The following is a 15884-nucleotide window of genomic DNA, read 5'->3' as shown; positions in this document are numbered from 1 at the left end:
TCTATGGCGGTTCGCCGGTTCGCGAACATTTGCGGAGGTTCGCGTTCGCCGTTCGCGAACGGCAAATTTTAGGTTTGCGACATTACTACTTAGGTGGCGCCCTGCTTCTCCTGAGCCTCGAAAGCCCTGCTGGTAAAAAAAAAAAAAAAAATATATATATATATATATATATATATATATAAGGGGGAATGGAAAAGGGGGAAATAGATCTCTTTTCTCCACCGGCAATATTCGGACAAATTTTATTTACTTGTTCCTTCTCGCTCCTTTTTCTTTTCCTTTAAGCTGATCCTCCTGCCGTCCTACCATGAACCATTCATCCAATCAAGATCCTCCCTGCAATAGGTATGTGACCAACTATCGGTAAGTAAAAAAAAAAAAAAGAGAGCACGGCTGATGGAGATATCTGTTCTTTTCGTTCTCCAGTCCTGCACACTCCAAGAGGTCTGGGAAATCCTCCAGACATCATGAGGACTACAGGCCGGATCAAAGGTCCCGATCACCTCGGCACAGATCCCATGACAGTTCAAGGTCACGGCACCAATACCGTTCTCCTTCGCCTCCTTCCCGCTCCTCAAGGAAAAAGTGCTGGGTCTGTGGAGGTACCCCGCTTCCGGACAAGCTAGTCTGCAAGAGTTGCCTTAGGGAATACGCGGCTGACAGAGAGTCAGAGAGCCAACAGGTTGCTGACGTTCTAAAACAGACAATGAAGGGACTCCTTCTCGGAGCTGGCAGCCTTGGTTCCAGCTCAAACACTCACTCTGGGCACCTGGACTCAGCAGGCAGTTTCCGAAGCTCCAGGCCCGTCAACAACCAGCCTTCCCCTACCTCCACAAGGCCGTCAATCCAGAGAGACCTCCCCAGAGGAACACTCAGAGGAGTCGGCAGAAGAATTGGAACCCTCAGGGTTCAGTTATACAATGATTCCTTCCTTCATTCAATCGGTTAAAACGGCAATTGAATGGGAAGATGCAGAGGAACCTCCTCAAACATCTAAGAGATACTTCCCCTTTCCAGGATGAGTGGCAGAGAACGGACAAAAGATTCTCCCTAGGCCACCTCAACAAACTGTATCCTCTGGCTGAATCCGAATCACAGATGTTGAATTCCATGCCGGTGGTAGATGCGGCTATAGTCCGTCTAGCCAAAAATGTCACCCTCCCTTTGGATGACTCTGCCTCCTTCAAGGATCCCCTAGACAGACGGATCGATTTAGACCTTAAGAGAGGCTATCTCGCAGGAGGAGCAGCATGCAAACCAGCGATTGCACTTACCTCTGTCTCAAACGCTATCAGAGCCTGGACGGATAACGTTGAGACGGCCCTACGACAGAACATCCCCAGAGAGGATATAATCAAGGCACTAGAGGAGCTCAGACTTTCAGCAGATTTCGTTGGTGAAGCAGCCATCGATACAATTAGCTGCTCAGCCAGGGCTATGCTACACTCGGTTATGGCTAAAAGAGCCCTTTGGCTAAAACCCTGGGCGGCCGACATGACGTCCAAGCAATCGTGGTGTAAAATCCCTTTCAACGGCAAAGCTCTTTTCGGGGAAAAATTAGATCAGGCTATCTCAAGATTAACGGGAGGAAAGTCAGGTCTTTTACCGCAGGATCGAAAAGTAAGAAATCCTAGAGCCCATACTGCAAGATTTCGCCCTTCCAACTTTAGAGATTTCAGGAATTCAAGACCTCAGAGAGAAGGCAGAAGACCCTGGAGGGGCACGCAGTCTACTTTCCTCACTTCCCGCAAAAACAGAACCCTATCTGCTCCGCAAGAACCCGCTAAGCCCTTTTGACGCCAGGGAGATGCGGGACCTTCAGGTGGGAACAAGATTGAGATTCTTTCTGCCAGAATGGATTCAGCATTGCCAGGATCCTTGGGTCCTATCAACAATTCACTCAGGCCACTCCTGGAATTTCTCTCGTCTTCCTCCTCGGTCCTTATTTCAAGAAACAAAGGTTCCAACGTCTCCTCGGAAAGCTCAAACCTTGTTACAGTACATAGAATTACTCCAGATACAAGGGGCAGCTACCCCAGTGCCAGCTGCAGAGTGCTTTACAGGTTTTTACTCCCCTCTCTTTCTGGTAAAGAAAAGAACAGGAGACTGGAGACCTGTGATAGACCTGAAGAGGCTCAGCAAGTATATAGATCTGGAGAGCTTCAAAATGGAGTCGTTACAGACGATCATCCAGGTGGTACAGCCGGGGGATTGGATGGTTTCAATCGACCTACAGGATGCATACCTACACATTCCAATCAGCCCAATATTCCAGAGGTTCTTGAGGTTTGCGGTAGGTCAGACCCACCTGCAGTTTCAGGCTCTACCCTTTGGCCTCTGCACCTCACCTCGGGTGTTCACGAAGATCCTCATCTCAGCATTGGCACCTTTACGGGAAAGAAGCTTACGAGTACACCACTACCTGGACGATATCCTTCTCTTAGCCAACAACCCAGGGCAGCTCATTCTCCACAGGGACATACTGCTACGGTCCTTATCGGAGCTAGGTTGGCTCATAAATCATGCCAAGAGTCAACTTGTGCCCTCCCAACAAAAGATCTACCTAGGAATACTTTTCAATACACAACTAGGGACTGTGTCGTTGCCCCTCCAGAAGGCAGAAATTATTATGAAGAGGATGTCGAAAGTCATGAGAGCTCGCTATGTGACAGCATCCCAGTGTCTGAGCCTCATAGGCACAATGTCATTGTGCATTCCTGTGGTTCCGTGGGCTTATTGGCCCTTAAGGTATTTTCAGAAGGGCTTCCTGTCGCAATGGAAGAGACAGTGTCTTTCTCAGAGAATCCTCCTATCCGGCTGGATGAGCAGGAGCCTGCGCTGGTGGACGAATCAGAAGAACCTATCCAATTCTCATCAACTGGGCTCATTTCACTGGATCACAATTACATCTGACGCCAGTGGCCTAGGCTGGGGAGCCCATTGCGAGGGAACCAGGGTACAGGGAAGATGGACATACCCCACAAGAGGGATAGTCTCAAACATCCTAGAAATGAGAGCGGCCTTCCTAGCGCTAACATCATTAGCTTCTCTGATACGGGGTCAAAGAGTAATCCTCCGTCTAGACAACAGGGCAGCAGTTGCCTACCTGCAAAGGCAGGGCGGAACCCAAAGCAGATCTCTACTCAGGGAAGTGGAGCCAGTAATACTGTGGGCAGAAATAAATCTCGAGGGCAGTTTACATCCCAGGCAGCGCAAACACAGAGGCAGACAGGCTGTCAAGAACATTTGTGGACATCAACGAGTGGTCACTACATCCCCACATCTTCAGCCAGATCTGCAAACTCTGGGAACCCCCCCCAGGTGGACATGTTTGCCACCTCGGAGAACACAAAACTAACAAGATTTTTCTCTCGACTATCGCATCCCCAGGCGGAAGCAGCGGATGATCTGTCATGCCCCTGGACTTTCAAGACAGCTTATGCCTTTCCTCCCCGGCCACTGATATTGAAATTTCTGCAGAGGCTCCTCAGGGAGCATGTACAGATACTGGTGATCCTACCGTTTTGGCCAAAGAGACCTTGGTTTCCCCTGGCCATGTATCTCTCAGTGAGCCCACCGGTCAGAATTCCCCCTTTCCCTCACCTTCTATCTCAAGGGAGACTGACCCATCCAGATCCCCGAAAGCTAGACCTTTGAATATGGAACTTGAGAGGCAAAGGTTTCAGGCCCTAGGTTGTTCTTCTGAAGTTATAACCACCTTAATGAGGGCCAGAAAGCCATCCACAAATGCGGTTTATTTGAAAGTTTGGAACAAGTTCTTATCCTTTTCCACAGGACGAGGGGTAGACCCGGCCTCACCCTCTACAACAGATATACTCAGCTTCCTCCAGTCGGGTCTCGACTTAGGACTGAGCCTAAGTTCTCTAAAGATACAGGTAGCCGCCATTTCGGCCGCAACCAATAAGAGATGGGCTGAAGACCCGTTGGTGATAACCTTCCTCAAGGGAGTCCTAAAAATCAGACCACCTGTCAGACATCAATATCCTCAGTGGGACCTGTCTGTGGTACTGCAAGCCCTATCGGATCAGCCTTTTTCTCCGTCAGAAGAGGCATCACTGTGGAACCTAATCCTTAAGACCACATTCCTGTTGGCAATCACCTCAGGGAGAAGGATTTCAGAACTACACACCTTGGGAATAGGCGAGGACCACATCTCCTTCTTCCCAGACAGGGTGGAACTTCGCCCTCTGCGCGGTTTCACGCCTAAAGTCACAACCCCATGTCATCTCCTAGAACTCTGGGCGTTACCGTTATTCTTGTATACGGACTCAGGGGCATGTCACAACTTGGACCTCTCTAGAGTTCTAAGAGCCTACCTAAACTCTACCAATTCCTTCAGGAAATCTCAGAAACTCTTGGTGGTTCCCTTCGGCAAAAAGCCTCTTGGGTCGTGAAATTAATCCAAAAAGCTTACAAGGCAAGGAACATGGTCCCTCCAGTGCGGGTGAACGCTCACTCAACTCGAGCAGTCTCGGCTTCTTGGGCAGCAAGGGCTAATGTTTCCTTGGAAACAGTATGCAGGGCCGCCATCTGGTCTTCTCGCCATACATTCCTAAGACACTATCATGTTGATCCGGGTGCTCTCACAACTGTGGAGTTTGGGAAGAGAGCAATCCAAGCGGCTATATCTATAACCAATTAAAATACTTTAAGTTCAGCATTAACCCACCCGTCTGAGCTAGTTATTTATCACCTGTATGCTGCCATGGAAGCACCAGGAAAACGGAAAATTGTATCATATTTACCGTCATTTTCCTTTCCTGGTGCCTATCCATGGCAGCATACGCTCCCACCCTGGTATTATATATTACTGAGAATGATGGGATAGGGGGCTAGGTCTTCTTTTATGCTATTCACTAGTCCTGAGGGAGGAGTCGAGGCAGAGCTCTATCACCTGTATGCTGCCATGGATAAGCACCAGGAAAGGAAAATTACGGTAAATATGATACAATTTTCCGTTTTTTTTCCCATTTTGGATAGAGCAAGGCATGGTTATAACCCCTGTCAGATTTATTTTTGCCACCTGTGTCCCATTGCAGAGATTTTCCTTCACTTCCTGTCTCATAGCCAAACAGGAAGTGAGAGGAAATCCCTGAAAATTAGGAGACTTTTTTGGGGACCCCCACGTCCTCAGAACTAGTGTCCCCAATGGAAGGTTTCCCCTCTATTACTTTTCTGAAGACAATCCAAAATTTGGGATTTTCGGTTACTTTTACTTTCAATAGTGTTGGTAAACAGAACAAAATGAGAGAAGGAATCTCCCTAAGGGGGACACAGGCAGCAATTAAAAAAAAAAAAACAACAGGTGTTCTGATCCCTCTGCACCCTATCCAAAACTAAAATTAACGTTTTGCCTTTAGTTATACTTAAATCACTAAAAAAAGTTATTATAACTTAGGTCCTTTTCTGATGTCATGATGATTTTTCTAAAAATGTTCAATGAACAAACATACATGTCACTGTGTAATTGTATTTTTACTACATTAAACTGCATTTAACTGTTTGAAGCTTTATGTTCTCTGTTACTTTATCATTGCTTCAAATGAGTCCTTTACCTGTTTTACTCAGTAGACACGTATTGAAAAAATAGAATTATCTTAAAGTGGGTGTTTGTTAAATGAAGGTTTATGTCTAAGTGGTGTGATAATCCATGTGGTAACTCTAACATGCAAAACAACTAAAAGAGGAGGCGGAGTCTAAACTGCAATGTAAGTAGTTGCATTTCGGCACAGCTCCCCCAGTCCCAACTTAATCCTGATACATCTGCCATATCTTGGAGGTAATCTTTTTCTTTCTTAGCAATCATTAGTGATGGGCTAAACACTGCTCGATTCGGTTTGCACCAGAACTCCCAAACATCGAAAAAGTTTGGACCCACACAGTGAACCCTATTAAAGTCTATGGGACCCAAACTTTAAAAGTCAAATGTCCCCAATTTGAAGGCTTATATGAAAGTTGTGATCTGAAAGGTACATCGGCTCAATAGAGGCAGAGAGAAGGGTCGGCAATAGATCCTGGGAAACGAACAAATAGTCAATGCGGGAGTAGCGATTATGAGGGGGTGAGTAGAAAGTGAAGTCTTTGGTGTCCGGATGGAGAGTGCACCACGAATCGTGTAGGAGAAGGGTCGTTAGCAGGTTTTTAATTGCGCGTAAGGCAGCGTACGGCATAGAAGAAGAGCCCTCCGACGTGTCCACTAGTGGAGATAGGGCGACATTGAAGTCCCCTCCTAAGATAAGCTGTCCGGAGCTGAAGTCTGACAATTTTTGTAAGGTGGACCTGAAAAAGGGGACTAGGTGCTTGTTGGGGGCATATATGTTAGCTAGCGTAAGAGGGCGGCCATGCAACGCGCCTTTGAGGAAAAGGAACCGGCCTTGGACGTCAGCCAGAGACTCCATGACCTGGAATGGGCAATGTTTGGAGAGGAGGATGGACCATCCCTTGTATTTGGAATTCACGGAAGTGGCATGATGCGCCACATGGTAATGTTGTGATGGGAGCTTTTGGATGCTATCGGTCCTATAGTGGGATTCCTGGAGATAGACGATGTCAGCTTTCGTTTTGCGCAAAGCGAGAGCTAGCTGAGAGAGCTTTTCAGGGACATTGAGACCTCTCACGTTGAGAGAGTATAACTTGAGCGAGGGATGCATGAGGCTACCAAGACGGTAGAGCTACGTGGGGAGTATGGGGGATCTAATAGACAAGATACAGTGGGAGGGGGGGGATGGGGGGGGAAGGAAGATCGGGAAGGGCAGAGAAAGGGCACCGGGGGAAGGGGAGGGAAACAGGGGTTAAGGGATGAGACCACAACCTGGTCCGGCCTGCCGGTACTGAACGGAGTGGTGTAGGGTGTAGTTATGTGTGTAGTGGCACAAGGCGATGCTAGGGTGGGGTGTCGTAGCAAGGAGGCGAATGTGCCACTAATGGAGGGTTGGGGTAGACCTTACGGGAGGAGGAGACTAAGGTAGTCACACAGGTAGGGAGCCCGGCCACGAGCCGAGAATCAGCATGGGGGTTGGAGACAGGGTACAAGAGTGGCATACATGTAAGGAAACTTAACAGGAGAAGGAAGTGGGCCGTCCACGGGGATGGGGCCAAAAACTGTGTACAGGTACACCCGTGGGAGGGAGTCCATGGGGCGCACAAGGTCATGGGGGCAACGTTGGGTGCAGGAGGCCCCGAACCTATGCAGGGGAACCCGGCTGATAGCGTTCAAAGCATATATTGGAGAAGGAAGAGGGTTTGGAACCTGGGCATTGTGGGAGTGGGGTGAGGGGTTAAGTCTAGGCCAACACAACCAGCACTGTGAGGAGGGAGGGGTCTGAGCAAGCAGTAAGGCAACAGGAACAACAATAAAATAAGTAGATGCTCAGCAAACTCCAAATAGTGCCCTAGAAATAAACACATAGTAAACTCTAAGTAGTGCCTCATATAACCGCGAGGTCAGAGCTGATCTATCATACCCCCCGTGCTGCCATCTGGAGCCGCCATGTCCCAGTGGAACATTGTGGTGAGGACCCCTATGAATGAGGAGGGGCAGGGGTGAGGATCCGTTGGGATCAGTTTAGGGCCTTAGTAGGCCAGTAGTACTGCGGAAAGAAGAAAGACGGGGGGGTTTCCCCAATACGTAAGGATTGGGCTCAATCATGCTGTAGGCAACCAGGGGGGGGGGGGATGCTGGAGTAAGAGTGACAGCTATTACAATTCCCACTCGCGAAGGTAATGCACCACAGCCCTCGTTCAGGAGAAACCAGAAAGAGATGCATAGGAACATCTAAACAGTCGGTAACAGTCGGTCAGACAGTTTGGGGGATACCTTCCGACACGTCTCAAGGGCGTCGTCCCAGTCCTGATCGTCTATATCACCCATATCCCTCACCCAATTCGTTTTTACAGAGTAGGCTATAACGGTGGACGAGGGTGTGTGGAGTTCCACGTAAAGGACGGAGATAAGGTGTTGTGGATCAGAGCCCTTGAGAACATCTAGTATAGTGATAGATTCAATTTGGAGGGGCGCAGATGGGAACTGGGACCGAAATGCATGCCTGACCTGATAATAATGGAAAAGCATATGAGCTGGTAGAGAGAAGGCTATGCTTAATTCCTCAAACATGTCCAGGGTTGACCCCCACAAGAGGTGTGGGAGGTAGAGGATTCCCCTGCCACTCCACAGTGCTGAGTCCGGCAGGGAGTGGAATTCCTCCAGGGCCATATTGTGCCACAAGGGGGTATATGTGTGGAATGTTGGGTATTTCATTTTGTCCATCACCACCTCCCACATTCTACTATAATTATAAATCATAGAATGGGGTTCACCCTCAATTCCTGAACCCCGTACACCCCGCAGAATGACAGTCAGGGGGTCCTCTGTTGGGAGGGACCACCCCAGGCACAGCAGCAGAAGGAAGCGAGACCTGTCGGTTTTATCAAGGTGGAATAGGTGTGACAGCTGGGCAGCAAGATAGTAAAGATTGAAGTCCGGTAAGGCTACACCCCCCAAATTGGAGGGGTTTTTAAGCTTACGCCAGGAGAGCTTGTGTCTACTCTGACCCCATACAAAAGCTTTAAGAAGGGCCTCCATTTGTTTAAAAAATTTCAAGGGCAAGTAGATTGGGGAGTGCCATAAGATGTACAGTATCTTGGGCAAGAGAACCATTTTAATAAGATTGACCCTGCCCACTACACCCAGGGGTAGTTTAGCCCATCAGCTGAATTTTAGATTTGATCAAGTCATATAGGGGTTGGACATTGTCAGTGATATAGTCTCGGGGGTTCGTGGTGACCAAGACACCTAAGTATTTTATCCGTGATACCCGCTGGAGGGTTAAATTTAGGGGGGACTGAAGAGGAGAAGGGTGGTCAAGGGGGAGGATCTGGGACTTGTCCCAGTTAATTTGCAGGCCTGAGTATTTACCAAATCTTTCAATAAGGGACAAAGCCGTGGACAATGATCCATCTGAATCTGCAAGGTAGAGAAGTGTGTCATCAGCGTACATACTGATTTTTTTAGTCAGCGGTCCCATGCGCAGTCCATGGATGTTAGGGTGGGCTCTGATGGCTATGACAAGTGGCTCGGCCGCCAATGCATAAAGTAGGGGAGAGAGTGGGCATCCCTGCCTCGTCCCCCTGGTAAGTGGGAACGCTGCAGAGGTCCTGCCATTCGCCAAGACTTTGGCCACCGGAGCAATGTAAAGCAGTTGTACCCATTTGACAAATCTCGGCCCAAACCCAAATCTGCCCAGGCACTCCCACAGGAAGCTCCACTCAACCGATTCGAACGCTTTGGCCGTGTCCAGTGTCACCACCACCCTTCTGCCATGATTTTCATGCCGGGCTTGAATATTCATGAACAGTCTACCTAGGTTAAAGGATGTGTTTTTGCCTGGCAAAAATCCCAATTGATCTGCATGGATTAAGGACAGTATTACTTGATTTAGATCAAGGGTCTTCAAACTATGGCCCTCCAGATGTTCAGGAACTACAATTCCCATCATGCCTAGTCATGTCTGTGAATGTCAGAGTTTTGCAATGCCTCATGGGATGTGTGGTTCCACAACAGCTGGAGGGCCGTAGTTTGAGGATCCCTGATTTAGATGGATAGAAAGGATTTTGGCCAATATTTTTACGTCCACCTGCAAGAGAGAGATAGGACGGTAGGACTCTGGATAGCGGGGATCTTTACCCGGTTTAGGGATCAGTACTATTAGTGCTTTGTGTAAAGAATTGGGCAGCGTGGATTCCTGAAAGATAGCATTAAATAAAGTTAACAGCTTCAGCACAAGTAGCTAAGAGTAGTGGGCATAGAATTCAATTAGGAGTCCGTCTGTTCCTGGGGATTTGGATCTAGGGAACCTGGACACGGCCTCCGCAATCTCCTCCTCCATGATCGGAGCCTCCAGGAGCGTCACTTGTTCCTGCGTGAGTGTAGTAAATTCTACCCGATCTAGCAACGACCGCATATCAGAAGGGTCAGCAGGGGCCTGAGAAGTGTAAAGACTGCTAAAGAACAAGCAAAACCGTTCAGTTACACCCTGGGGGTCCATTAAGGGGTCTCCAGAGTCAGTCCGCAAAGCTATTACTACCGGCGGCCTGTCTTCACTATGCACCAAGTAGGCTAAGAGTTTCCCAGCCCGCTCACCATGTTCGAAAACTTTCTGTTTTTGAAAGAACAGCTTTGACTTGGCCTGTTCGTACTCTATCTGAATGACCACTCTCATTAGCATCTGGAGCCGCAAGGCATTAGGAGGAGAGGGGTCAGCCAGAAAGTCTGCCTCAGCCGACAAAAGTTCAGCCTCTGCTCGACATTTTGCCTCAGCACTACCCGCCTTGCAACGTTTGACCTGGGATGTCAAGGTGGCCCGTGCATGTAATTTGAAAGCCTTATTGTCCCGAAAGAATTGACTCCACTCAGCGTCCAATGAGGCCTCGGGGTAGCCGGGACAGCCAAATCGGACTGAGACGCCAGGTCGGGGGCGGCTTGTCATGCCTCAATCTGATCGTTGCCCAATAAGGGCTATGGTCAGAGAGGGATCTAGGGGAGAAGCCCACAGCAACCAACCTGGTAAGCAATGATTTGGATTAAGTAGGATTAAGTCAATTCGTGACATGGAATGGTGAGCGGGTGAGAAACAGGAGAACGCCTGCTGCAGGGGAAATTTGGCTCTCCATGTTTCCACCAGGCCAACACTCTCCACCATCCGTGCAAATCTGGTGGAGGTGGGAGGCCGTGGCATCCGAGGCTTGGTCAGCAACCTGTCAAGACTAGGGTTCATAACAGTGTTAAAGTCACCTAACCAAATGGCCGGTATAGCCGGTAATTGTGCCATGTAAGATGGACCCTCTGCTATTAAAGACATGTTGAAGGGGGGAGGTACATAAAAGTCCAGTAACAGCCAGGGTTCACCAAATATCAAAACATACATACAGGAATATGCCCTGAGGGTCGACCAGTGAGTCCCGGAATTGGAAGTGGACAGACTTGACTACTAGGATTGCCACTCCTCTAGAGTGAGAGGTATATGCAGAGTGGTATACCCAGCTGATCCAAGGGCGTTTGAGCGACAATTGCATATGACCCTCAAGGTTGGTCTCCACTAGGATCATGATATCGACCCTATATTTTTTAAGATTGACAAAGGCTGCAGATCGTTTAACCTTGTCTCTGAGGTCTCGGGCGTTCCATACCATCAATTTCAGGGTGGCCATCTATGGGGAAGTAGAGGTGTAAGCAAGGGTGTCACAGGCCTCACGGTCTCATCTCGCTACATAGCCTACGGAGCATCAAAGGAAGTAATAACCTATTAGGTGTTGAAGCACTATGGTCTTCAATATGCAAATTCTCTTTGGTATCACATACTAACATGCTTGCTTTACACAAGACAACATGTTGCACAGTCCAAAAAACATCCCCCCTACCCGCCCTGCACCAACCCCAACTTGTGCGGGCCTGAAAACCCAAAAAACCCCAAAAAGAGAGTCCCTGTGTCATATAACAGTGAAAAAGGGAGGGGGAGGCCCACTCAGTCAGAAACTGCAGGTGCTCAGCTGGGCTGGATGGTGAAGTGTTCTCAGTGGGCCCCATATAAAAATAGGGGGGGAGAGAAAAAGAAGTAGGGATAAAAAAGGAGAAAAAGAAATAACAACACAGGGACCATACACCTGACCCAAACAGGTGTCGGGGGCGAAAGATCGCTGAGCGGCATGCCATACGTGGTAGACATCCCAAGTAGTGGAGTATTCGCAGCTGGGCCAAAGCCCTCTATCGGTTGTAACTGCAATGTATCCCCACAGCAAGCAGGTGTGTCACGGAACATGAAGCCATTGGGCAGGATCCGGAAGTCAGGTAACACACAGCTGCATGGCAAAAGCAGGGAAATCCTGGTGATCTGATAAAAGAGAAGAGATGATGAATCGGGGCCTCATGTGAAGGGAAGGGCGGTAGTAGATAGGGTAATGACCGGGCCCACGGTCAGCAGGACATGTCAGGAGGAGCATAGAGTACAACAGCGTCCAGAATGTTGCTAATTGGTTCACTAGCCACGGGTCTCAAGGCATTCGAGCCATGCTATGATCGCTTCAGGGTTATCAAAGAAATGTACACGGTCCTCTCCTTCTACACAGAGACGTGTGGGATACATCATGGCATACTTTATGCGTTTAATCCGCAGCCTGCGTTTGGCCTCCGTGAAGCTCTTGCGCCTCCTCTGGACATCAGCTGAAAAATCTGGGAAAATGGCCACTCTGCCGTTACCCATTGGGAATATTACCCTTTTCCCTTGTCAGGCATAATATAGCATCTCTGTCCCTGTAGTTCAGGAATTTTGCTATAAATGTTTGAGGTGGGGCTTCCTGGGGTGGTGGGCGGCCCGATAGACGGTGGGCCCTCTCTACCACTAATGTAGGGGAGAAGGACTCCCTGCCATAGGACTGGATCAATAGCCATTCAAGGTAAGTAGAGGGGTCTGCTCCTTCAGATCCTTCAGGGAGACCAATAAATCGCAGGTTACATCTATGCAGGCGGTTCTCCATGTGGTCTTGCTTCTGCAGGATTTGAGTTACCTGTTGTTGAAGCCTGTCTGTAGATTGCTGCAAGGGGGCAGAGAGTCCTCCACCTCACCGATCCTATTCTCTGCCTCTGTGACCCTCTCACGCAGCTGCCTCAAGTCCTGGCGGATCAGGGAGATATCCACCTTGACTTCATCAATTTTGGACGTTAGAGTGGCTTGGCAAGTGGATATGGCCTCAAGCACTGCCGCTGTATCTGCTCCGGCCGCCACTCCTGTGTCCACGCCGGAGTCGGGGCCACCTTGGGAGGGTGCCTCGCCGGCCTGGCGGCGGAATTTGTCCAGTTTGGTGGCGGCCTCCGAGTTCTTTTACGCCGGCGACATGGTCAGCATGTGTCCGCGGGCCTCCAAAAGTAAGTGCGGTGTTATAGTGCGCTGTGGGGGTGCAGGATGAGTGAGATAGGATGTGCAGCCGACGGAGCTCCAGCTACTCACGTCTCACTGCATGCCGTGTCAGGCCACACCCTCCAGCTCTTTTACCTTTTAGATGATTTTACTTTTCCATCTGCCATGTCTGTATATCTGCATGTACCAATAAATGTGTTATTTTTTCCCTGTCAGCCTTGTCATGTCCCTCACTCAAAGTCCCAACCCTTCTTTGTGTACACCAGATGTTTAACCTCCCTGGCGGTATGATTCTTTTGGATTTTAGGTGCTGAAAGCGGTACCATTATTTTGCATGTCCTTCTTAAGAATGAGCAGCCCAAACCAACTATTTACATATGATTTTTTTTACTGTGCATTCTTCTTTATAACATCTCGGGTATGATAAAGTTTGAAACATAAAATCATAAATTATAATATAATAAAAAACTATAAATAAGTTAAAGCATGTATGTATATATATATATCTATATATATATATAGATAGATAGATATATATACATAAAAGATAGATATATATACATAAAAAGGTAAAACTGCAGGAAAGGGCACTGGGGGGCAATCTAATGTGAATTTATTATATTTTGCATTGTATCAGTGTGTTTGGTGTGTTTTACATTTGCAGGAGACGGAAGCCGGGCGACACAGAGCATCGGTAGGAAGACCTGCTGCCACACACCGCCGGGATATATCGCTGGGTCCCGGTGACAAGGTAAGTAACCCCTCTACTAGGATCCAGCGATCTTCCTAGCGGTACCCCGAGTGTGGCTCGGGGTTACCGCTTTTGGCACTGAAATTTAACCCCGAGCCACACTCGGGAATACCACTAGGAAGGTTAATGAACACATAACTCACCTGGTACATAGTACTGGAACGCCTTCTCTTCTTCTCTCCCTAGATGCAGAGAAGGCATTCGGCAAAGTCCACTGGGGTTATCTAAATGTAGTTCTGTCTAAATTCGGCTTTTCAAATAGGATCCTTTATGCCATAATGGCCTTGCATTCCAGTCCATCAGCATGTGTTTACATGGCAGAGATGATCTCAACTCCATTTCACATAACTAATGGCAGGCCCCAAGAAAGCCCCCTTGTTGCCAAATATATTAGACCTAGCCATGGAACCCCTCGCGGAACATGTTAGAACCTCAAACTTAATTTCAGACTTCCATATAGGCAAAACAGAGCATAAAATCAGCCTGTTAACTGACGACATTATTTTAATACTCACCTATCCTCAATCTTCATTAGCAGCAACACACTCTCTCTTACACAGGTTCAGCGAAGCTTCCTACTATAAAGTGAATACATTCAAATCTCATATTCTGGACCTAGGTGCCAGGGTGCCAGGAAACCAGACCATAGGAAGATGCAAGTAAAATAAAGCAGTTTAACAGGGCAACAACAATAAACACACAGCAAGAGAGAGGAGCAAAATCAGGAACAGCCGGGGTCAAATCCAGAAGCGGGTAGTTGTCCAAGCCGGATCGAGTCTAGAAGTGGGTAGTCATCCAAGCCGGGGTCAAGTCCAGTAGGGGGTAGTCTGCCGATGCCGGATCGCCTGGCGAAGCGCAGTCATCTGCCAATGCGCAATAGAGAGCCAGGAAAGTCATCAGCCAAGCCAGGTCATGCACAGAGGACCACGGAGAACAGAAGAATGATAGCAGTATTGCAATATGGAGCACAAACACAAGGGCAAGGACTGCAAGCTCTCAGGTGATATATATAGTTAGGTGTGCAACATCATCACTGAGCGATGCCCAGGCAGCAGGCAAGTGATAATTCAAACAGAGTTTATAAGAGACAGCAGTCTTCACATGTCCAAGATGGCTGCCAACAGAAAGGCAAGGTAAGACCTTGACACTAGGTGTTGATGGGGTCACTCGTAACCTCCTAGCTATGCAGTACCCATTTTGGTGGTCAGCATATCTGGGGATTACCCTAACTAAAAACCCTGGCAACCTTTTCAGAGATAACTACAACCCTTTTAAAAAAAAAAAAAGTCCCTTTTACAGATTTTCAAACATGAATTCTCCTGGGCTGGCAGACTAGCAGCGTTTAAAATGACTATCTTGCACCCAACTCCTGTCCTTTTTTCTGTTCTCTCCCCATATTTATCTTGATAATCAACCTTAAATCCCTATAATTTCTCTGATACAAATTTATTTGGCAAGGCAAGTGGAGTCATCAAACACAGATCAGCAGGTGGATCAGGCCTAATAAACGTCAGACTACTACTACGCTGCTGTTCTAGCCCAACTTAAAGAGTTGTTTTATCTGGAAGCACAATCACTTTAGGGATAACTGGAGCGCCTCTACACTCCATACAGAAACCCAAAACTCTTGCTAAGTTGCCTTCATCCAAAAACAAGGCTCTGCATGCACCGCCCCCCTACTGTAAAAGCATCCTTTATAGCTTGGAGAAAGCTCATCTCCACATCTTGGACAACAACTTAATCCTCACCCATTAAGCTACCAATATCTACCTTACAACTACTAATTCTTGACTTAAACTTTGATCACGACCAAATCACGCCTCTCTTTCTTTAGCCAACCTTTTCCTGAAAGGCTAGCTAAAACCGTTCCATCAACTTTGGTAGGACTCTAATCTACCCCCCCCCCAATAAATACAAATTGCCCACTGCCTTCAACACAATACCCACCTCCTCAAACCTATTGCCCTCAAAGCTCTTACATTTTACTCACCTGACTCTAACCCCACCAAACATATCTCAACGTTCTACAACCTACTCCAAGAAAAGATAATTTTTCAGCACTCACATCCATTTTCCCAGTGGGTACAGGACCTAGATCAAGCATACTCTACTCACCAATGGAAAACAGCTCTCATTTCCTTCTACAAAGCTACCAGATGTACATCTCTCTGGGAATTACCTTAAACATAACCCAGCTCAGATAT

The 15884-nt window shown here is 47.9% G+C and overlaps 1 protein-coding gene across 1 annotated transcript; it reads left to right on the top strand.

The window, feature by feature from the left end:
• Nucleotides 1–969: 969 nt before the first annotated feature.
• Nucleotides 970–1797, top strand: LOC309552663 (lamina-associated polypeptide 2, isoforms alpha/zeta-like; the record flags this gene model as incomplete). Its single annotated transcript, XM_082253593.1, has 1 exon — nucleotides 970–1797. One exon carries the CDS (start codon nucleotides 970–972, stop codon nucleotides 1795–1797), a length of 828 nt encoding a protein of 275 aa, XP_082109719.1.
• Between the last annotated feature and the right edge of the window lie 14087 nt (nucleotides 1798–15884).

The sequence above is a fragment of the Pelophylax lessonae genome, assembly GCF_965119305.1.
Source record: "Pelophylax lessonae genome assembly, chromosome: 4".
Classification (NCBI taxonomy): domain Eukaryota; kingdom Metazoa; phylum Chordata; class Amphibia; order Anura; family Ranidae; genus Pelophylax; species Pelophylax lessonae.
Note: the sequence above shows the minus strand (reverse complement) of the source record. Positions and strands in the feature narration are given on the sequence as shown.